The sequence below is a fragment of the Equus przewalskii genome, chromosome 24, assembly GCF_037783145.1.
Source record: "Equus przewalskii isolate Varuska chromosome 24, EquPr2, whole genome shotgun sequence".
Classification (NCBI taxonomy): Eukaryota; Metazoa; Chordata; class Mammalia; order Perissodactyla; family Equidae; genus Equus; species Equus przewalskii.
Genome location: NC_091854.1, coordinates 13,641,704 through 13,666,340, shown reverse-complemented (window position 1 = coordinate 13,666,340; position 24,637 = coordinate 13,641,704). Strand labels below are relative to the sequence as shown.

At 37.5% G+C, this 24,637-nt stretch overlaps 1 protein-coding gene across 7 annotated transcripts in view; it reads right to left on the bottom strand.

Annotated features, from left to right (window-relative positions):
• The window catches only part of DDAH1 (dimethylarginine dimethylaminohydrolase 1), a 125,117-nt gene that overhangs the window by 61,993 nt on the left and 38,487 nt on the right, over positions 1-24,637 (bottom strand). The window contains exon 1 of one of the 7 annotated variants that reach the window (XM_008516957.2): positions 5,787-5,931. The exons of 5 other annotated variants lie outside the window; for them this stretch is intronic. In XM_008516957.2, coding sequence (XP_008515179.1) covers positions 5,787-5,789 — 3 coding nt within the window. In that variant the 5' untranslated portion in view covers positions 5,790-5,931. Of the gene's footprint in view, positions 1-2,066; positions 2,192-5,786; positions 5,932-24,637 lie in introns of those variants that run through there. One more of the 7 variants, XM_070592068.1, reaches the window with a different exon arrangement.

Sequence of the window (24,637 nt, the reverse complement as noted above, 5' to 3'; positions counted from 1 at the left end):
TTCTGCCACCGGGAAACATGTATGTTTGGACCACAAGGTCTTACCTAATGGCAGTTTACTCAGCAGTCAGGCCAGTCTCGCAAGGTGGCAGTCAAGGAGAGTAATTGAGTGCATGGACATTGGAATCAGCCAGTGCTCATTTTGAATGTAAGATCAACCACTTACTAGTTGTGTGACCTTCAGACATTATTCAACCTCTCCAACTTTTGGCTCCTTGTTTTTTAAAGTGGAGATTATAATAGTAAATGTCTCATAGGGTTGCTGTGATGATTAAACAAAATATTGTGTTAAAAGCCTGTGTACAATGGCTGGCACATAGCAAAATCTCCATTTCAGCTGTTGTTACTGTTATTACTATTATAAAGAAAAAAAAAGCCCTGCCTCTTGAACACTAGCTTTGTAAATACAACTCAGATAAAGACAGTAAATGTTATAAACTACGAGATCATAGAAGTAATCTGAATGGTTGAGTGAAAAGTAATTATATAAAAATTTTAACCATGTCCATTGTTTTCCCTTAGAAACAAAACTGGCAGCATGGAGGAAAACAACATATTCAATCTGCCTCACCACCCGCTCTTTGTTCCCTTTCTAAATGTGTTGTCCAGAATCATTAGGCCCCTTAGTAAAGTATAAAATTATACTTTATATTAAAAACATTTATGACAATTTCATTATAAGAATCCACAGGCACCTGCTCTTTAACTTATCTGCATGTAGCACTCAGGAACATCCCAGTAGATACTACCATTCTAGGACAATCAATGGCTCTTTGAAAAATGACAAAAAGGAAGAATGTATCACCTTCACTGTGCTCCCGATGAAGCTAATTTTATCTACTTTTGACGCAGGATATTTGGTTTCCTGACTGACAGATGGCTTCTTTGTGACGGACCCACTGGCCCAGGATTCACTAAAAGGAATTCAAAGAGACAACCCCTGAGAGGCTGTGCAGCAAAGTGCTTAAGTTCACAAGCCTTGGAATGGAACAACTTGGTTCAAATCCTTGTTCTGATAGTTGTTAGTTGATTGGACAAGTTACCTATACTCTGAGCCTCAGTTCCCTCATCTGTAAAGTGGGCATTAAAAGTTGTTTTTACCTGATAAGGTTGTTGTGATGAACAAAACGGTATACATAAAGCACTCAGCATGATGCTGTGCCCACAGTAAATATTCAATAAATATTATTTACTTACTATCTATTAAATTTTAGTCTGGCAGTCCACACAATCCATATGAAAAACTCACCACACCGACTATGCGCTGCTTCCATCACTAGTGATTTATTCATCCACTGAACTGACGTGTGCGGAGTGGCTGATGCTGGGTCAGGCCTGTGCTCTGTGCTTTACTAGGTTGAAATCTGCTCATCACGAGGGTTGTCACCAGAGTCTGCGAGCTCTCTAAGGGCATCTTTGCTCTCATGTCGACAGCTACATCACTACGGGTCCTGGCATGGTGCCTACCAGAGAGCACATGCTACAAGTTTTTTTTGAATGGATAAATGAATATGGGATGAATGAATGATATGATACAAGGATAATTAAGGTGAACTCCTTGACCTCAGGGAACTCATGTTCTAGCTGGAGTTGGAATTCGGCCCCAAAAAGGGAAATGGAAGCAGGGAGGGTTATGGAGGAAATTTTAGGCAGTGGGGTCACCAAGAGTAAAACACCAAAGACTTCTATTACAGTTATGCTAATTTGGTTCAGCGATAATGGCATAGGAATGTGCAATAGAACTTGGCATTTCTAGATGACCTCTTAACTTCTAACAAAAAACAGAAGTATCTTTATTACTTATCATAGAAAAAAGAAACTGGTTAATTTTATATCTGAAGTCAAAAGATAGAAAGGAATATACTGTCCACGTTAGGTCAAGCCCAATCCTGCCCCAGGGTCCCTTGCCCTATTTGCTGGTGGTTAGGGGTGCCAATCACTATCCCACTCCTCTTCCTCACTCTATAGCTAATTAGCAAGAGACACAGGGCAAATGACGATCAGCTCTCAGCTTTATCCAGGGTCCCCTGGTAATGGCCAAATTAGAGAACTGGCGAGGTCTCCTACCTTCCAGTCAGAACTGAACAGAGCCTTATCTGCAAGCAGGGCAAATCTCTTTTAAAAATCCAATTGCATCATCCTCCACTTCACTGATCTGTCCCAAGACATTCCACAAGGAAACAGGAAACAAAGGGGCAGGGCGTGCTCTGCTGAGCAAACAGGAAAAAGTGGAACCTTCTGAGGTAAACTGACCTGCCAATCCACTCAAAAATGTGGCTGAACAACAGGATTACCCACTTCCTGCCATGGATCAAAGGACCAGAATGGTTCACTGCAGTGGTCTCCCTAAGGAAGCATGAGCAAAAGAAATAAATGGTCCTTGCCTCTTGTACTCTTCGTGCAGCTTTTTATTCAGGAGAGAGAGGATCCTACACTGTTTGTGGGTGAAAGAGATGCCTGTTCTTCTGCTATACATAGCAGAAAGCCCAGTGTTCTGATTTATTTTATCTCTAACTAGGAAGCACTTGATAAGACAAACTTACTGGCTGGTAATAACAAATATCCTAAAACCAAAGTTATTTTACTGTTTATTTTTCTTATAAGTAATCATAAGGGGGAAACTAAATCTTTTGGTTGCCTGGCTGTGCAGTTCTCAAACAGCTCATATTGGAGACAACACAAGGAAATAATATTGCCTAAGTTTAACACATTTTATTGAGATTCTATTTTGGTCATGAGGAGTCTAAATACAGGAACTTATGTTTTTTTGAGATTGCTTCTCTGTCAGCCCTAGGAAAGGAACAGAACTGTGGGGTTGTGAAGGCCTACTGGTTTTTTTTTTTTTTTGTCTATCTGCCTGAGTAGACTCAAAGATTTTTTTTTTCCCTTTGGAAAAGCTTGGCCTTGTTTTGCTGTATCCCAACCACTTTTTCATAATAAAATCTTGGGCTCATTAGCACAGTTTTTCAAAAACAATCAGGGAAATTTTTTGAAGAACGCAGTCCACTCCTTCAGAAATTCTAAAATGTACATCTGAATTAAGAGAGTTCACTTAATGTAACACTGAATTCAGTGAATTGCACCTACTATAGAAATGTGATAGATGATGCTATTTTTAGCATCACACACTGTCCACATGGGGTGCCCAAGAGGAAATTCCTCTCTCAACTTAGTAGTAAGCACATTTTCGCTTCTCCTCAATAACTGATTTGCCTGTATCTTGGGGTTCTTGCAGGCTGAAACACCTACGAGGATCTCCCCTTGATGCCGGCAGTAAGAAAGCTTAGACTGGAATCTGTGACCCACCGATCACAGCGTGCAGATCACGCAAATCATTAAGTGCATTCCCTGTGCGACCTGATGCCACCTTATTTTCTTCGTTTATTCCTATTTTGATTGATTCTATCTTGTATTTTACATATCCTTCGAAGGTGTCTCATATGCCTTCTGCAGCATGATGATGCATAATGAAAAACAGAACAATGCAAAGCAGACATATGATCCACGCCCACAATGTGACTACACTCTTCAAAGATGTGGCCAACAAATGTCTGGGCTTTCTAAAGCTTTACCTATACAACGCCAGAACACTGGGCTGAAAAGTGAACACTAGACTGACACTCCCTTTCATCAGTGAGTTTTGGTGCTGTGTAGAAACTGTCTTTGAGTTCTTAAAAGTAGCTATGATGACATACTGTATTGACACAGTGTGACAACAAACTGACAGGAACATTTCCTTTTTCCAAGAGACTACAGTTCCAAAAAGAGAAGGGAGAATACTATGGAAACTTGAAATTCATTAAAAGAGAAATCTTCCATTATCGACACCTTCTTTTTACCTGGATTTATTCACTTTCTGGAAGCATAAAAGAATGATTAAATAAATCAGAAATACTAAAGACAGGTCTAACAGCATATACAGAATAGCATGGTTAATATTTACCTTAAGGAAAAAAGGTTCCAATGAGGCCAAAATACAATTTTACTTTGAATTTTAAGAGAAGCAGCTTTTGAGTTATTTTTAAACTACTATCACTCAACTGTAGAATCAGATATTGTTATATGTAAATTTTAAAAAAGAAGCACTATTACTATCTTATTTGAAAGAAAATATTTTCATAAATTGTTTTGTACCTAATTCTTTTTTAATGTGTTTTGAAAGTGTAGTCTTTTAAAAATTCACCTCCTCTTTCTTTCTTCCAGCCAGTCTAAGTCTGAATTTTTTCTCAATCAGTCTTTCACCTAATAGCAAAGGAAACTACTTTCCAAAATTTTTTATAGCCAAAATATTTTTAGAAGACAGTATATGTGAATTTCCCACACTGTTTTAGACTCAGATTAATTTGACAATTTCTTCTTAAATCTATAATTTCAGTTATAAATACTAAGATATACCAGTGCTTTGTGGATTTTCTGATCTAAAGTTTCACTTCTAGAAAACACAATTAACTAAGAAAAGTCTTCTCAGAATTGTCGTTTTTACTCCAAAAATATTAGTTTAACCTTAACAGACACCTGCTCTCTTAAGAGAGCTGTGTATGTGCCCATGGAGGAGTGCCTGTTCAGAGTGATAAGAAGGAATCTGTGTGCCTTGGCAGTGGGCTGGAACACTCCCTTAGGGCCTCCTAGGGTTTGATCAGGAGACTAATGATAGTGAGTTTGAGGGAATTATTCCCTTGGACATGTAAACTCCCGGGTTTACCAAACGGAATTATAGAAAAGAAGTAAAACAAAATAAAATAGTTACATCCAAGAAAATCTGAGAAGAATGATTCAAAACGTGCAAGACACACTGTACTTAAAACATACTTGAAGGCTCATTTCTATAAGGGCCGCCTAAACATCCCCAAGCTTTACTATTCAGGAATCTTATTTCCAGGCACAGCATCCTGGAGCATTTGCAATCTTTCAATTGGAACTCTCAGTACTTCAGTTTAAAAATAGTCTAAAGTTAGAAACTGAAATACTGATCTATTTTTCAACCCCCAAGTTGCTCCTTGGTCAATATGTGAACATTTCTGAACAAAGAGATCCCTTAAGCTTGGCTGTGGTTCAGGCGAGTCCTAAACTTATTAAAGGGAAAATAACTTATTCACAAAAGAAAAAATTGTCTCTATCCTCAGTTGGAAAAGATCTATTTTCCTCCTTATGCTGAATTATGTATTAATTCAGTTCAAATTTTATTTTGGACCCTTCATCTGTAATTTAACATAGTTGTTAAAATAAATGGATGCTTCATCTATTTTATGTCAAGTTGTTTACTAGAAAAACAATTTAATGGGTAGAACCATAAAATATAGTTTCCCTTGTGTGATTGCTTACAAATGGATACACGTACTCTTGGCAAAATTTACATGTTACATTTTAACAACATAATTGCTGACAATAAAACACTTTAAGTTAATACAAAACAATTTCTATATCTTAAATCATACTATATTCCTCCTGCTACTTTTAATAGGATAAGAAACCTTTCTATAACTAGTTTTTAACAGTAAATTTCTAGAATATTTCAAAGCCCACACGAAAGAAGGAAAGATTTATGGAATTTTCCTTTAAGAACTGCATATTGTATTTCACAAATAAAGCTAATCAGAAAAATGCAGAGCAACATTACAATTCATAAGTATTAAGAATTCATCCATCTCTCAGATCTACTTCTTAGAGGATGCCACCCGGTCCTAATGACCCATCATTATACATGAAACTGCTACCTATAGGACTACAGGTGACAAACCCTGCAAGACCACATTCTAGAAGGTACTGCTAAGCTTCATTTGTCCTTACCATAGCTGACTGCCATCAAACTGCCATCCAAAACTGCTTTAGGGAAGCAGTTCCTTTGCAATCTTTTCAACAGATCCCCTGTTTTAACATCCACCTGTGTTCCTGCAGAACAGTCTGACCCGGATTGAGCCATGGAGCAAATAATAACACTAACTGCAACTCCAGACAGAAAAAAATCGAAGTTAGTTTTCCAGACTCTTGTGGGAATACAGAGCATGTCTGCTGAAACTGAATCCAAGAGTTCAATGATATTGTAGACTCAAGTATTTCTTTATATTCCACGTAATGGCTTTTCCGTTCTTGGTGTTTTATAACACACGACTGAGCCATGATTTAGAAAGTGAGGAAAATTCTCCCTCTTTCTCCCTCCTTCTTTCTCTCTCAAGTTGAATTATACAAAAATTATAATTGCAAAGTAAAATGCCAACAGAAAGCCACAAGAGTTGTTCCATGTAGTGCTCTCACTGAATGCCACCGCTGCAATTTAAGTCAGCGTATGCCGATTTTCTTTATTTTGTGGGAACGTCATTTCTTTAGGCATTAAGCCTAAACTTCTTTCCTCTGGGTTTCATTTTGCTTCATTTTTGCCAGGGAATGACCAACTCTACAATCCGCCCTAGGAGAGCCTGAGTTTATTACATCCTCACTCTGTCATTTTCAACTCTGTTTTGTCTTCTCTTGGCAAAGACAGACATGTTCTTTTGCTGACACTACTGTTAAGCTACACGAGGCCTCCTTTTTTTAATGCAGGGGCTACCAGATTCTTTATCAGTTCTATCCAGCTGCCATTTCATATTATTCTGAGAGCAGAGATGCTAACGATACTCTTCAGTTTAATTCAATAGATAGGCCAAATGGGTTTGATTCCATTTGGTCTACAATCTAGCATAATAAAGATTGCCTAAAGGAAATAGGGTTTAAACTGTTTCTAAGATTACAGAGGGAAATAGTCAAACACCTGAGAAAAAGATCTTGTTTTTCCCCGAGATTAAAAAACTTACTGCAAAAATAATGTACTTGGTTCTATAAAGGGTGTACATCATCAAATGTTAGCACAGACATGGAGATATTTCCTCTAAACAAACACAGGTGTCAGGAAGCTTAAGCATATAAATAGGGTCACTCCTAATTTTTCTGTAAGTTTGCTTTAAAGTCTTAAAAAGTAATAACGTTCTGGATCAACAGAACAGAGCCAGCACTAAGGTGTGGTTCAGTCCCGGCTCCACATTTGGCTGGGGGAAATAGTGAGTCCTTGGCTGAAATTAAAATACCTTCAATGAAGTCCTGCATTACAGCAGTGACTACTAAACTGGAGATAGCATGTTGGAATAGAGGTCTTAAAAGAAGCTAGGGTCTGCAATGAGAAACAGAGGACCTTAGAGAGAGAGGAGATGCAAGAAGCCAAGAAGCATAATGGTTTGCTTTTCTGCAAGAAAGAAGGCCAGGGTGCACGACTCTTCCATGTGCTACTATCCCAGGCTCTCCAACGCGAGATTCATGATCTCCCCCACTCACCTAAACACATCTCTTTTCAAATTACAAGTAAAACAAACACTAATGTTGCCAACTTAAAACAAACAGGGTTTGGTTGTGAGCATTGAAGAGCATATTGATATTAGCCTCCAATGGTGTTAGAGAAGCTGAGAACTGACATTTATCCAGGACCCACTATGCGCCAGAGCTATGACGCTTCCTCATTTGAATCCCATGACAACCGGTGAGGTGTGCATTATTATGTTATTTTAGAGATGTGTCAGTTGGGGCCCAAAGAAGGTAAGAAACTTGCTCAAGGGCACACCATTTCTAACACAGAGCAGCCAGGACTGCAACGCAGGCCTGTCCAACTTCAAATCCTATGTTCTATCTTAAAAGCTTCATCCTCATGAGAGATTTAGGGAATACAAGTTTATCCTGGGAAAATAAGGAATTGACCCAACTCCAAAGACTTTAAAAATACTTGTTTTTAAGATTCGTTATGCTCTCTTTCTCTTTCTTTCTTTCTTTCTTTTTTTTTTTTTAAAGATTGGCACCTGAGCTAAAAACTATTGCTAATCTTCTTCTTCTTCTTTTTTTTAATGCTTTTTCTCCCCAAATCCTCCCAGTACATAGTTGTATATTTCAGTTGTGGGTCCTTCTAGTTGTGGCACGTGGGATGCTGCCTCAGCGTTGCCTGATGAGTGGTGCCATGTCCGTGCCCAGGATCTGAACCAGCAAAAGCCTGGGGCACCAAAGCGGAGTACGTGAACTTAACCACTCAGCCACGGGGCCGGCCCCTCTTTCTCTTTCTTTTTTTAAAAATTTTTAGTCCAAATTATCCTTTTTGTCTCATCAAAATGAAATATTAACCTCTGTGATAAATAATGGGATTCTCAATAATGTGAAATCATCACCAAGTCCAAAAATAAGATAAATGAAACAACTGTCATACGTTTTAAAACTTGAAATATTCAGGAAGGATACATATAGAATGTAATATACTTTACATATTCAAAAATAGCAAGCTGAAAAAATTATATTCCATTCTTTTACGGTAGTTTTTTATTTTTACATTAAGAAAAACTATTATATCAAAGCTTTAAAATAACATGCTAAGTTACACAGAAAGTCTTTATGACTCAAAGAGAAACAGTGAAAATTAGAGTATATTTTATAAAAATAAAAGAAAACCTTCTTCATTTGAAACATATAAGAACAAACACACATTGTATTTCTATAAAAGAGTTTGGACCTTCCTAGCTGAGTTTTTGTTTTTGGTGCATGTGTCCACTTTTTAAATGCTTCCATTTCCTCCACACAAATACTTCTGAAGAGTTAGGAACAGGAAGTTTTCTCTTGTATTGTCCCGAATAGAAAGTCCTCCAGCTGCACATCAACTTTCCCATTGACCCAGTACTAAAGTTCTAGGCAGTTTTAATTACTAATTTAGGAAAGATGAGACATTTGAAAATTTAATACATTTTGCCCTTTTTATAGACCATGTAGAATGAAGCCTCAGTATGCTTGAAAAATCTCTTAGCAACTGAGAGTGGAGCTGGCCAACAATGGATGATTCATTGATTTAGCTTGAGTGTGCAGGAATGTCTGCCAAAAGGTCTGAATAAACTCACATTGCTAGACACTATGGTAAAACGTACTCTGACCTCTTTTAAAACTCTATCAGAGCGGAAAGTTAAACTTGCAGCTTTCCAGCAATTCACTGGCATCTGGAAATATGTTTGAATTATAATATCTTGCTTTTATAACAATCAATAGATATTCTCACATTATCCTTTTCACCTAATTAGACAATAGCTGCTACTAATTGGAGATTTCCAAGAGGACACCACTGTGTTTTTAAGCACTAAAAATAATGGTTGCTCATTCAATTTAAATCTGAAAGGAGGCTTTTTGAAATCTGAAACTGAAAGACCTGATTGTTAGTTGTTTGTAGTATTGACCCGAGGATTATGCAAGATTACCCCAAACAATAATTTGTACGTTTAAATTGGTAAATATTGTGCAACAGATCCCCGGTATCTGTCAGTATAAGCATATATGTAGAGATTATACCAGAATAGCCTGTCTTATGTTTACATAAAATTCAAAGAGTTCATTTCTTTTGTTTACATCTGTCACTTGTCTCCTCCAACATCCTTTTTAGGGCTAAGTATTATTTCTCCTGCTTTAGAGCTGGAAGATGATGCACAAGGAATTTAAATTGTTTGCTTGACCTCACAGCTATTCAAACACAGATCTAGGATTAGAACATAGATTTTCTAGTTTAAAATTGGGTATGAGATCTATTGTACCACTTCACCAATCACAACTTCAGCAGCATTAATAAAAATAATTCATGAAACTAAATCCTTCTTTTCCAGTGTTGGACAGACTTACTTTCCAATTTCTTTTGTTCTTGACAAACACAAGCACAGAACAAGGAATTTTCTGCCTTGAAAGAACTTTGCTTTTGGCTGCTTCACTTCCTCTTCCTCCTTCTCTTCTTTTCCCTCTTTCTTTTTCTTGCATTTTTGGGGGGGTAAAATATTCAAATAATAAAGATTAACTGAAAGATGCCCCCTCCACATCTGGTCTTTCCCTCAGAGGTAACTAGTCTTATCAATGTAGAGTATTCTCTTTCACACTGTTTTCTAGTCATTTACATGAATTACATCAACACATATAAAATACATAATTTTGATTTGTGTTTTTTTCTGTTTAACATATTGTCACATTGTTCTACAAATTACTTCTTTAAAAAATCACTTCTTGGAAATGTTTCCAAACTTGTACATATAAATCTACTTCATTTTAAAAATTGCTAAAAAGTATTTTATAATACTCACTTTACTTTCTGAAATGGGGCAAATTACACATATCCACTAAAAAGGCAGCTGTTCTTCCAGCATAAACTAGATGGACAAACAGAATGAAACAGAAATATATGAAAAAGTAAAAATGAATGAGGATATTCAGTTTAATTTTTTACTTACTTCACTGATGACAATTCTATGTATCTGACAGCAGCAGAAGCAATGAATGGGCTTGTTACACTGGACAATTTGGACCAACCAGTAAAAACTGAGTAGTAAAGTGGAGAAGATGGAGATTTTGCAAGAAAGGGTCCATGCCAACCTGAGGATCACAACAGGTGTAGAGAGCTTTGTGGGGCAAAATCAAATAAAACACACAAGGTCCCTGCCCTCAGAGAGCTAAGAGCCTAACTCTAAATACATCCCAACTTCACCTCCTCCTCTCCATTCCCATAGTCACTGTTAGTCCAGACTCTCCGCATTTCTGGCATAAACTATTGCAGGAGCCCCTAAATGGCTTCACCAAGTCCAGTGTTTTGACTTTCTAAGCTAGACAGAGATATGCCCAAACAGCAAGATCTGATCATGTCACTGCCCTAATGAAACACCTCCAGTATTTTCTGTTAAACTACAATGCAGCACAAAGCATAATCATCTCAACTAGGCATTCATAGTCTTACCTCCCATTTTTTTTCTCTTGTTACTTTAAGTTCTGCTCACATTAAACTTCCTACTGTTCCATAGAGATTCTCTGTCACACCTCTACGCTTTTTCACATTCTGCCTAAAATATCCTTCAGCTTTCTCCATCTGGAACTTCTACTCAGCATTTTAGACCCAGCTCAAACATTGCCTCTTTCCTGATGGGCTACCTAACTCCCACAGCAGTTACTTACTTCTGTGTACCCAAAGCAGTATGCTTTCACCTCTGTAATGGCATTTCATGCTGTAGCAGCATTATTTGTAATGAATATATGAGCTTTCAACCATGTTTATAGGAAATGGTACTTTCTGTTTAAAAGCAATTTTGAGGATCCTATGCTAAGTTTTTATCAAAACTTAAGCTATCAGTTATGACTCTCTGCTCCACTAGTCTTCATCCCTACTTGAGTTGTTGGATTAAAAGTTAACTAAGGCAGATCCAATGCCTATCGTAATCATAACAATTCTCCTTATGTCTATTCCAACATAGATTATGAGAAGATAGATCCGAAGCAATTTCCTTAATGTTTATTTCCTTTTGAAAAAAGGGAAAATAAGATTAATATTGAATATTTTTCGCTTAGGTACTGAATATGATTTTGTTTAGAATGCATAATTTGAATACATTTTTAAAGATAATTTTACAGAGGTAGGCACTATCTGGTCCTAAGAATATTTTGATTCTCAATTTTACTTACCTTTATCTCATAAATAATTAAGTCTTTGCTTTTCTGATGGAACACCAAAGCAAATAAACCAAAGAGAAATATCTCTTTGCTTCTAGTGTAACAATCTTGGGGAATATGGACCAACAAGGAGCAGGCACTCTGATGAAGGAGACGCTACAAAATTGTAGAGTCACCATCAAAGGGGGGTAGACAGCATTATTCATCCATAGGGCTGAGATAATGTCTTGAGACCCAACTCTATCCAACTATATTCTTCATAGGTCCTCTGACCGAATGCCTGGCAGGGATCCATATCGGCCACACTTGATCTAGCCCACAAGTTATCACGGCATCACAAAAACCACTGCAGGACATGTGAAAATATTCAGCCACTGTCATCCATGAAACAGACAATAGCTAATGGAGATGCAGGAGTCTAAGAAATAGCCATCAATTGTTAGGAATTGTCTGAACTAAATATTCACACAGTTTTTTAGAATAGAATTGTTGCTTAAAGAAAGGTAGGTTTGAGTTGTTGTTTTTGTTGTTTTGGCATGGTTTTAAAAATAGTTACTTGACCAAGTAGTTAGAGAAGCTAGAACAAAGAATTATAAATTAAACGTCTGGAATGATGGTAATAAGTAGCTGAGAGAAAGATTTTAAAAACAAATTACAAGTGTTAAGATCAAGTAGGACCAAGAGAAAAGTTCATATAGCTGGAAAAACAATTATAAAGATAACAGACTTGCCTTAAGTAGGGTGCTCCTTTGCCTGAAAAAGTAATTGTTGACCCTGATGGGGAGACTGATGCTGTGTTGATTATCACATTGTGTTGTCACTGTGTCTTTTATTTCTGGATCTCAGCCCTTAGCAAAATGGCTGCTCAGTGTACATATGTCTAGATCCAGATGCCAGGACAGCAGACAATTAATTCTACTGGTCCCTAAATACAAAGACTGTGAAAGAGACATCTGCAGTTCCTGATAGCTGCCATGATGACAGCTGCTGAGCCATTTGAGGGTAAATGTATTTCACTATCATTCTGAGACTCCCCATGGAGACTGCTGCTGAGGATTCCTTAGAAGTATTCTGGTCATGCTGGCTTCTGCTCTGAAAGGGAGGACTCTTAAGAAACCAGAGAAAGATCAGCTGACACCTCTGCCTCAGCACTGTAGAGGCCAACCAATAGCTGGAAAAGGAATGAGAAAAGGATGAAAGCAGAACCTCTGCCCTACCCAGGCCTGGAGGAATTTTCTGCACTGATATCATCAGGGCTTCCTTCTAAATTATCCTGCCAATGTATAATGTACTTGTAGAATTTAGGAGAGAAAGAGGCATTGGACTGATTTTTTCATTCCTACATGTAGCAAATCCCAGGCATAGTGCCAGTGGTAGGAAATAGAATATATATTTTAAAAAATTAATTTAAAACCTTGTGTTTTAAGACATGGGATAGTCTCTCATTTACTATAAACTGTTTGTATAATTTAACTCTAACTGACAATAAGAATTTATTGAGTGTGGAGGCTACTACCTCATGCTAGATGCCCTAATGCTATTTGTTAAATGATACAAATGAACATAAAAATAATCAGTCTGCTGTTGGAACACACTGAAGTTCACCTTTTAGGATTGTTTCCCCTCCTAACAAACCAGAACGTCCCCTTCACTCAGGGCAGGACTGCCTTCCTATGACTACACTCTCTTGTAATCATTGCCTCTGTGCATTTGCTTAGTCATTTGCCCCATCTAAAAAGTCTTTCAATTGGTGAGATGTAGCTCCAAAGTCTCCCTTCAGTTCTCTCCTGATCTCACCTCTTTCCGCCCTCACGTTGAGGGCATCTGTTGACGATCCCTCTGCCATCAGCTGGAGGGAGATGAGGTGGACAGAGAGGACTTTCTCTCCATTCTTGGGAAAGCACAAAGTTGGTTCCCTAGGGAGTGATAAAACCTCTCAAGAAGAACATGGACAGTGAACATGTACAAAATAATTTGAGGAAAGGTTACTTTGTTAATGTATTCTGGAACATACAGCTGGATTAAAATGTAAAATAAGTTAATCACTGTGAATACTTTGCTAGAAGAATTAATAAAATTAAAGAATTTTTAAATATCTATAACATTACATAATAGAACCCACATATCACCTGGCTCCATGACTATCACCATTATCGAGCTACAATTATTTTTTATGGAATTAAGGAAATTTAGTGCCCTTTAAACAAGTGAACTGAATCTCTGATAATCAGGAAGCAAAAGAAATTGACTTATAGATTTACCCTATCAGGACACTGGATCCCAGTTGCAGGGACCTGTGCCTTCGCACACATTTTTTGCAGCTGCTGATATGCTTCAGAGCCAAAGCTGAGCTTTGAAAATCTGGATTCCTGTGTGTTGTGATAATCAGCTGGGGTTTGGAAACGTCTTCAAAAATCTAATGCTCTGGCACTTTAACAAGGCTTCTGAAAAAACAATTTAACATCTGGAATCAAGTATTTTGTGGAAGTCCAAGACCAACAGAGCAAAGAACATTTCTTTCAGTAACCATTAAAATGTGGCACTTCCCTCTCCTTCATCAAATAAATGGGTTGATTTTGTAAAGATCCTGAGGTAGTTTATAATAAGTAAAATATGGAACAGAAACAAGGTGTAGAAAATTGGATGCTGTAGATACTCATCACTGAAAGTCTTTCCCAAATATGCATCTTTATTCTTTTATACCATTTTCTCTTCCAAAATTCAATTCTGAAAAAGTAACAAGCTACTGAAGTCACGCCTCCTTCATCTAGTCTTTTTAAGAAAGTGCTGAGTGAGGATGAGTAAAGAATCTATAGAGTTCATCTTCCACTTTTTCCTACATGCTTCAGATGAAGGAAAAGACAATGACTGAGCATGTGTATTCCTTAAGTCTCTGGACACCCAGGTACTCAGATCAAATGCAAAAAGTGGCTCTTTCTATTGAATGTTTACTAATGCTCTACAGAGTTTTAGATATTGTTTAAAGCAAGATATCAAAATGTGTTCCTTACTAAAATAATAATAAATGATATCTATTAAGGGTTTAATATGTGTCAGGCACTCTGCTTTTAACTTCCAAAATAATTATTATGCTTTTCCTTTTATGATGAGTAATTAATACAGTGGTAGAGTGGCACTGCCATAGAAAGAGACAAATAGAACAATGAAATAGAAGGGAAAACCCAGAAACAGACCAACACATATACGTAGGAACATGACTCATGACAAAGAAGGCATTGTCGATTAGCAGGTAAAGGAGAGATCATTCAATAATGATGCCAGAAGAGTTAGTTCTCCACATGGGGAAAAAAACTAAAAGGAAAGAAATTGGATCCCTTCTCATACATTATTTAAGAATACGTTTCAAATGGAAGTAAAGTCTTAAATTTGGAAGGCAAAACTCTAAAGCTTTTAAAAGACAATATAAGAAAAGGGATCTGACCACATTAAAATTAAGAGCTTCTGTTCATTAAAAAAATGCCATAGAGTAAAAAGTCAAGCCACAAATTTGGAGACAATATTTGAAAACATATAACCAACAAAAGATGTTTCCAGAATATATAAAGAATTCCTGTGACAAAGGAAAACAACCCAATGGAAAAATGGGCAATAGATAGGAAGATATTTCAAAGAAATGGAAGAGAGACCCAAACAGTGCCTGGCACATGGGAGGTACTCAAACAGGATTTGTTGAATGAATGAAAACACAAATGGTCCATAAACATATGAAAAGATATCCAACCTCACTGGTGATCAGGGAAATAAAAATGAAAATCACAGTGGGATACCATTTCATACTCAGTACACTGGAAAAAATTAAAATCAGATGATATCATGGGTTGGAGGAGATGGGATGTAATGGGCACTTTTATCCACTGCTTGTGGGAACATAAATAGGAACAATCACTTTGGAAAACATTTTGGCTTTACTTAGCATAGCTGAAAATATATGTACCTTACAACCCAGGTCTACTCCTAGATATCTACCTGAGAGAATCTCTTCTGCATGTAGCCTAGGAGACATGTTTAAGACTATAAATCGCAGGACTGCTCATTATAATAGCAAGAAACTAGAAACAACTCAAACATAAATTAGCAGTAGAATGGATGAATAAATTGGATATGTTCATACACTGGAATACAGGGCACAGTAACGTTAAACACAAGAAGTCACACAGAAAACATGAAGTATGATTCTATTTATGTGAAGTTCAAAAACAGACAAAACTAAACACTATTTTATTTTGGAGGAAAATACATATGTGATTAAATTATCAAGAAAAACAAGAGACTAGGTTAATATAAAATTCAGATGAGTAGTTACCTCTGTGGGGAGGACTGTGGTTGAGGCGGGGTCTTCAGGGGCTTTCTAAGTTTTGATTTCTTAATTTGTGTAATAAATACACGTGTTCATTTTACTGTTTTTCTTTAAGCTGTTTAGTTATGTTCTGTAACACTTCTGAGTGTAAAATATATTTTTAAATAATTTTTAAAAATCCTATGTGAGCTGCATTTTTAAATAAATCAAACTCTACCTTAATCCTACCATAGGAATTATCAATTTACATAAATTATATCATAAAAGGCTTAGTAAATCAAATAAAATAATTCCCCGATTTATCTACGTTGATATTCATGCTTTTGAGTTTTGTGATTTTGGTTTCCTTCTACAAATAGTATGTGATTAGTTTATCTGCGGGAAAATGCTCATGAAGTTAATAACACATTCCCAAACGATATTTATTTTAAAAACAGGTATCTCCAATTTCTGCAAAAGAAAGAGTTTAGAACAGTGTAGTCAGATCTGGAGTGGATGAGACTGCTCAACTGGTGTGTTTAACCAAGGTTCTCTCAGGAGCTTTTACTGGCTAGTGTTCCTAGATGTAACACTACGCAAGATGACGTTGGATTTTATCTTATTTTCTAGAAGACAATTTTTGTGGTTGAAACCCACCAACTGTGAAATGATCAAATTACCAGGTGAAAAAAATGTGATTTTAGTAAAGGGACACTGTCAGCACCTGGAGATGAAATCCGAGGCTTCCATAGCCAAGCTGGCTGGGCTGTAAGGCTGTGTGGAGCACAGCGTGCAGCCAGGAGCTGGCTCTAGCCAAGGACAGCTGCCTCCTGGCAGGGCTGGGTCAGTCCTCTGCTGGGTGAGTGGGAGGGGAGGAGAGGGAAGCCAGGCCTGTGGTCAAGAGCCCCATTCACAGAGAGGCAAGTGGGTTCAATATGCTTGCATTCTAGGAATCTTGGTCCCCATCCTTCCCAGCATGCCAGTCTCATTCCCAACGTCACCACTCCCAGACCCTCCAGATGTTGACAGGTCCCCTCCTCAGGGTAGGGCTCCTGATCTCTTAGTCAACTATCGAGTTCAATCATATTTTCTGGGAATTTAAGCCAACCATGTCCTTTGAAGAAAACCAGAGTTAGACTGTGAATCCCATCTTGTTCTAGGGAAATCTTAAAATCTTAAAAATATTCCTCTTTATCAACCTTCATATGCATAACTCCACCTGTAACCAGTAGCATCTTCCTGCAGAATTATCCAACACAAAAAGAATAAAACAATCTGTCACCTATACCCCCAAATGGCATCTATTTAACTTATTTGCACTATAAAAGCCAAATCTCTCAGGAATTGAAGAGCAAATTGAGGAAGTCAACCGCAGCATGTGCAAAATAACGGCGAAATACTCTGATTTGAAAACCAAAAATAAACAAAAAACTCATGTCAAGCTGAGATTCTTTAAAAGATGGTCTTAAATGCTATCTTAGAAATTTAACTATTGAGTATATTTACACACCACATACCATTCTACTAATGATTACAAATAATGGTTGCTTGGCGGAAAGACTGTAGGAAATGGTGGCAAAGATAAGCTTTCAAAGAGTTTGATTAGGATGGGCATAATGAGCAAATCTGCAGAGCTCTTTGAAAACACTAGGGTAAGAGGCTGAAACAGCAGCTTCATCTCTTTGAACCTCATTTGTTATTAAGCTTGCTGCTGCAGGCAGATAAGATCCAAGACCAAGCACAAAAACACACATTTGATTCAGCAGGAGGCTTATCTCAACAACTGGACCTACTGTTCAAAAAAGTGGGCTGAGTAAAGCCTTTTCTCTTTTTGCCCTAACAATTCAAGGTCTCCCTTCAGTGCGGAAAAAAGTGAAAACACGAACGGTTAACTTTTCTTCTGTCCCATTAAAATAAGACTAATAAACCTCAGTAAAACAAGAAATTTATGAAGTTGCTTAAAAAACAAATTTCTTTTTATATGGTTTTCATTACATAATTTGACACATCTGGGTTTATAATTTATAGGAACGGAAAGTGAAAGACCATTAGTTTGGTCTGGAATGGGGGAACTTTATGATCTAAAATCTGGTGGAACATAATTTATGGACCAAATACCAGGGGAAGGCCTCAGTTTCATAGGGATTTAATATTTCATTCACACTTTTCAGTTAAATGCCCAAGTTGTCAGAGTAGTCAACAAAAGTTTTTATCTTTCAGGTTCTCACTCAAGCAAGCTGGAAAATGTAGCATTTGTTCAGATGTTGGAAAAGCCCTTCTCTGTTCAGAAATGCTGCTGCCGCCACTTTCAACACAATTTCCACATTCTCTGGGCTTTTCCGGCCCATTTGGGTTGGTTCCTGGTTCAGGAGGTTGAAGCACCAGGACTGTCATTTGTTCATGCTGTGGTTCCTACCCCATAACCAAGCTCAGAGGTGGGTAAGGCTCCCCAACGTGGCTCCACCTTCCCTCTCTGCCCAGGTATCAAGTGGGTTTATACCTACTTAATAAGAAAGTGTCTTTGCTACCTCTGTCTGAAAAAGGTCGGTCACTGATCCAGCCTAACCTTCCCCTCCTGAGGAAACCAGTGAGGTGATCTGTGATCGACTGATGGAAAGTTTCACAGAGAAAACATAAGTTGACACGAGGTGAACATGACCACTTTTCTTAAGAAAAAGCTACTAAAATTGGAGAAGTATTGCAACCTTGCACAACCCCAGAGGAGACAATTCATACAGCATTTTATATGAATGAGTTTCTTGGAGTTGTGCAATGTAGCCACCCTTAGGTCAGCAGCAACAAGAAAGTCTGGGTAGCATTTAAAAAAAATAAACTTTGTTTTTAGCTCTGCAAAGGGTTCCTGGACCCAATTCCAGTGTGTAATCGTGGAGGCTTTCCCACTCTAACGAGCAGTTCTCAGATGCCAGCAGACCGTCCGAGAATTCAACTCAATTCTGACACTATCTACCCAGACACAGAATCAGACTCTACAGGTAAAGGGCTCAGTCCCACAAGACCACCCTCCACTTCAGACGCCAGTCACAGGCCCAGGTTGTTGCCTGTGCTTCTGACCTACCAGCTACAAGCTGGAGGCTCCAACAACCCCCTCCAACTCAGGATGCCAATCACAAACCCAGGTTGTTACCTGTATTTCTGACTGACTGGCTATAAATCAGAGGTTCCCATAACACCCTCATTGGGTTCAATTAATTTGCTAGAACGGCTTACAGAACTCAAGAAAAGCCGTTTACTCATTAGATTATCAATTTATTACAAAGGATATTAAAAGATACGAATCAACAACCAGGTGAAGAGATACACAGGGCGAGGTCCCAAACAAAGGAGCTTCTGTCCTTGTGGAGCTTGGGGCCCAGCACAGTGGCACATGGAAGTGTTGTGGTTCCCCAACGTGAAAGTTCTCCAAAAACATTGTTATATTGTTAATGAACCAATACTGACAGTTTTATTAAAGTCCATATTTTATTCAGATTGTCTTGATTTTAACTAATATCCTTTTTCTGTTTTAGGATTCCATCCAGGATACCACATTGCATTTAGTCATCATGTCTTCCTAACCTCCTCTTGGCTGTAACAATTTTTTAGACTTTCCTTGTTTTTGATGACCTTGACAGTTTTGAGGAGTGCTGGTCAGGCATTTTGCAGAATGTCCCTCAAATTGGATTTGCGTGACACTTTTCTCATGATTAGATTAGGTTTATGGTTTTGGGGGTGGAGGATCGCTGAGGTAAAGTGCCACACTATATCAAGACTACACATTATCCATAGGACTTAGCACTGCTGATGTTGACCTTGACCAGCTGGCTGAGACAGTGTGTGTCAGGTTCCTCCCTTGTAAAGTTACTTTTTCCCCCCTTTTCCATACTGTACCTCTGGAAGGAAGTCAGTAGATACAGCCACACTTCAAGTGTGGGGAGTTTTGCTCTATCTCCTTGAGGGCAGAACACCTACATAAATTATTTGGAATTCTTCTGCATGAATGATTTGTCTTACCTCCCCCATGTATTTATTTATTCAATCATTTTTGACATCAGTATGGACTGAAGAGTATTTATTTTTTCTTTGAGTTATAATCCAATAGTACTTTGTTGCTCACATTGTTCCATCTTTAGCCATTGGGAGCTCTTCTAATCGGGTCCTGTGTCCCTTTGACATACTCCATCATTGTGTGTGTTTTTGAAAGGACTTCTTCACTTTCTGGCACTACAAGAAGCTCTGGGTTCATCTTGTATATTTTCTGATCTAGTCCTAAAATCAGCTATTTCTCCAAGGAGTCCTGGTTCTTTTTAGTGGAGAGTGATATTAGAAACCAAGATGTGGACGCTAAGCATGCTTGCGGCTGCTGGGGTGTTGTTCTTTCTAGGCCCTCTCAGGTGACAGAGCAAGAAATATATTTCCACATATGAACCCACGTATAAACACAATTTCAATATCTAGAAATATTTCTATATGTAGCCATCTGTATTTATATTAAGCAGAACACGAATTCATACTGATGTCTCCAACTCTAGTCTATTACCATAGGGCTCATTCTAGCTTTTCCTGCTTATCAGTAAACTCTCACTCCAACAGTGAGAAATCTAGTGTCCACCATCTGCCATCCATTTACTCAATTGCTCAATTCCTTGGCAAGCCACGCTGTGGCAGGTGTCCCACATATAAAGTAGAGGAAGATGGGCACGGATGGGAGCTCAGGGCCAGTCTTCCTCAGAAAAGAGAGGAGGACTGGCAGCAGATGTTAGCTCAAGGCTAATCTTCCTCAAAAAAAAAAAAAAGACTTTGTATATTTTGGACACAAGTCCTTTATCATATGTTTTGCAACATTTCCCCCCATCTGTGGTTTGTCTGTCATTCTCTCAACAGTTTCTTTCACAGCACAGAAGTTTTTAATTTTAATAAAGCATATCACATTTGTCTTTCAGGGATCACGTTTTTGCATCTAAAAACTTGCTGCCAAACCCAAGGTCATCTATATTTTCTTCAAGAGGTTTTATAGTTTTGCATTTTACATTTAGGTCTATGATCCATTTTAAGTTAATATTTATGAAAAGTGTAGGGTCTACGTCTAGGTTCAGTTTTTTGCTTATGGACATCCAATTGTTTTGGTACCATTTATTGAAAAGATTATCCTTTCTCCATTGAATGGTGCTATGGACTGAACTGTGTCTCCCAAAAATTCATACGTTGAAGCCCTAATCCCCAATGTGGTTGGATTTAGAGATGAGGGTCTTTGGGAGATAATTAGGTTTAGATGACGTTATTGAGGGTGGGCCCCTCATGAGGGAATTAGTGCCCTTATAAGAAGAGACACCAGAGAACTTGCTCTCTCTTTCTCTCCACACACACGCTCTGAGGAAAGGCCATGTGAGCATACAGTGAGAAGGTGACCATCTGCAAGCCAGGAAGAGAGCCCTCACCATAACTCAACCATGCTGGCACCCTGATCTCAGACTTACACCATCTAGAACTGTGAGAAAATAGATTTCTGTGGTTTAAGCCACCTAATCTATGGGTTTTTGTTATAGGAGCCCAAGTAGAATAAGACAAATGACTTGTGCTCCTTTGTCAAAGATCACTTGACTATATTCTTGGGTCTATTTCTGGCCTTCTTAGTTGGTTCTATTGATCTATGAGTCTATTCTTTCATGAATACCATGCTGTATTGATTACAGTAGCTTTATACTAAGTCTTGACATCAGGTGTTGTGAGTCCTCCAACTTTGTTCTTCTTATTCAATATGGTCTTGGCTATTCTAGGTTTCTTGCTTTTCCATAAATTCCTTAGAATCAATTTACTGATATCTATAGAATAGCTTGCTGGTATTTTGATTGGGAATGCATCAAAGTCTAAGTGAAGCAGAGAATAATTAACATCTTAACAATATTGAGTTTTCCAATTCATGAACATGAAATTTCTCATTTAGGTCTTTGATTTCTTTCATCAGAATTTTGTAGTTTTCCATATATGGATCGTGTACATATTTTGTTAGATTTATACATAGGTTTGTCTTCCTTTCTGCCATCCTTCTTACCTTCCTTTTACTTTTCTTTCTTTTTTGGTGCTATTGTAAATTGCTTTTTAATTTCAAATTCAAATTGTTTGTTGCTGGTATGTAGGCAAGCAATTAACTTTTGTGTATTAACATTGTGCCCTCAGGCTTTGCTATACTTCCTTACTAGTTCCAGAAGTTTGTTTTTGTTTTTGTTTTCGGTCAGTTCTTTGGGATTTTCCTATGTAGACAATCATGTCAACTGCAAACAAAGGAGAGTTTTATTTCTTCCTTCTCAATCTGTGTATCTTTTATTTCCTTTTTTTGTCTCACTGCACAAGCTAGGATTTTCAGTCCAAGGTTGAATAGCAGTGGTGAGAGAAAACATCTTTGCCTTGTTCTCAATCTTAGCGGGAAAAGATCTAGGTTGTCACCATTAAGTATTTGTTAGCTGAGGTTTTTTTGTAGATGTTCATTATTCACTTGAGGAAGTTCTTCTCTATTCCTAGTTTTTGTTGAAAGTTTTTATCATGAATGAGTGTTGAAGTTTGTCAAATGCTTTTTCTGGATGTATTGATATGATCACATGATTTTTCTCCTTTAGCCTGTTCATACAGTGGATTACATTGAGTGATTTTCAAATGCTGAATCAGCCTTGCATACTTGAAATAAGTGCCACTCGGTCATGGTGTATAATTCCTTTTATACATTGTTGGATTCAATTTGCGTTTTTCTTTTTTTGGTGAGGAAGACTGTCCCCAAGCTAACATCTGTGCCAATCCTCCTCCATGTTTTTGTAGGTGAGATGCTGCCACAGCATGTCTCGATAAGCAGTGTGTAGGTCTGTACCTAGGATCCAAATCTGTGAACCCCACCAAAGCGGAGCGTACAAACCCAACCACTACGCCACCAGGCCAGCCTCTCAATCTGCTAACATTTTGTTGAGGATTTTTATATCTATGTTCAGAGAGATATTGGCCTGTAGTTTTCCTTTTGAGATATTGGCCTGTAGTTTTCCTTTCTTGTAATATCTTTACCTGGTTTTAGTATTAGGGTAATACTGGTCTCATAGAATGAGTTAGGAAGTGTTTCCTCTGATTCTATTTTCTGGAAGATATTACAGAGAATTGGTGCCATTTCTTCCTTACATCTTGGGTAGAATTCACCAATAAAAACCAACTGGTCTTGGTGCTTTTTTTGTTTTCAAAAGCTATTACTGAGATCAGGATGGTAAAGAGACTATGAGACTAGTGAGACTAGGGCATTGTATGGGTTATGCAACCTGACATACCCATGGTTTTCCGCACAAATATGAACTAAGGTGATATCTATCAACACATGATATAAGTACAGAAAACAAGATCTTCGTAGATGCAGATATAGTCTACTGAGCATGATTTTTAAAAAATCCATTTCTTTTTTTTCATTCCTTAGCCAGCATTTCCGTTTTCTCAAATGTAAAAATAGGTACCATTATCTCCCTCCTCTTTAGTTCATACGGGCATATAATTAGAGAATATCAGTCAATTTTTCTGAGTTCCTAAAGAACTTAACATAGACATATACACCACCTCTCTAAAGGAAATTTCTAAACTGAGAAATTAAAATTTATCTATATTTTCAAAATTTTATCCAATAAATATATATTAATTAGTTTCATAATTAGAAAAAAAATTATAAAATAAAGAGGAATCCATCTTTGGCTTTCCTTTCTATTTATCAATGTAAAAGAAGAAGCAAGCATAAACATACAGGAAAGAGGTAAGAATTGCATTAATTATACAAACAATAATGAAAATAATCAGTCGTCCAGTCTATTGTCACAGGCTGTTTGTAGGAGAAGGTATACTTTTTTACTGAAACATTTACTTATGGTCTGCTAAGAAGCTTTTAATATTTCAATTATTGATATCATACAATATCATTTTTAAATTAAACATTTCTTTACAGTTCATTTCCAGGTGAGCTGTCATGTCATATTAACTACCGGATGAAGCCAAGCATTACATTTCTCACTGCAATTCTTTCATGTTGAAACCAAAATCTCACTTTGGGATTGTATGTTTTAGGTTTGTAGTTTTCAAAAGCAATCCATCACTTATTTTCTTGTCTTATTTTTCTTTTCAGATTTTCACTGGTTCATCTTTGCAAGCTGGCAACTTCCTGATAACTCAGTTTTTCTTAAGTATTTTATTTTGACTGACACGAATTTGCATTCCTCATCCCCCACCTCCCACCTCAAGCTTCTATGGCTAGTCACACCATCTGTCAGACATTTATATTTCTATGATGGATAAATTACAGCTAGACTTCCCTAGTTTACAATGAGTGCCTCGGCCAACACAAACATAAAATATCATACATTTAATTAGAGAAGGTGTTCTTAAGTAGAAGTACCAGAGTACTTAGTAAACAACTGTTTTCCAAGCCTGATCACCATCAATACATAAGGATTATACATCAAGCCTGGGATTTTACATCAATTAAGTATTTCTCTGCAAGAACCTAAATCCAAGGATAAGAAAAGTTATTATGGTTTTCTGAAGCAGTTTAAAACTCCCCCCTCCCTAAAACACATACACTTGGTTCGGTTGGTGGGTTGTTTTGTTTTAATAGAAGGATAGGTTGTAGTCTTAAAGAATTCTGGATTAGGTGATCTAAGTTCAAATTTTGCATCCACCTTGTATAAGCTAAGTGACCTTGGTCAAGGACAGTCCATTATCCTGTGCCTCAGTTTCTCTATCTGAAAAACAGAGATTCATTCATTCAAAACATTCAGAAGCTTTTATTCATTCAAAAAATGGGGTGACCATTTTGTATTAGGCACTATTCTAACTGTTAGGAATACAGCAGTGAACAAAAATAAAACAT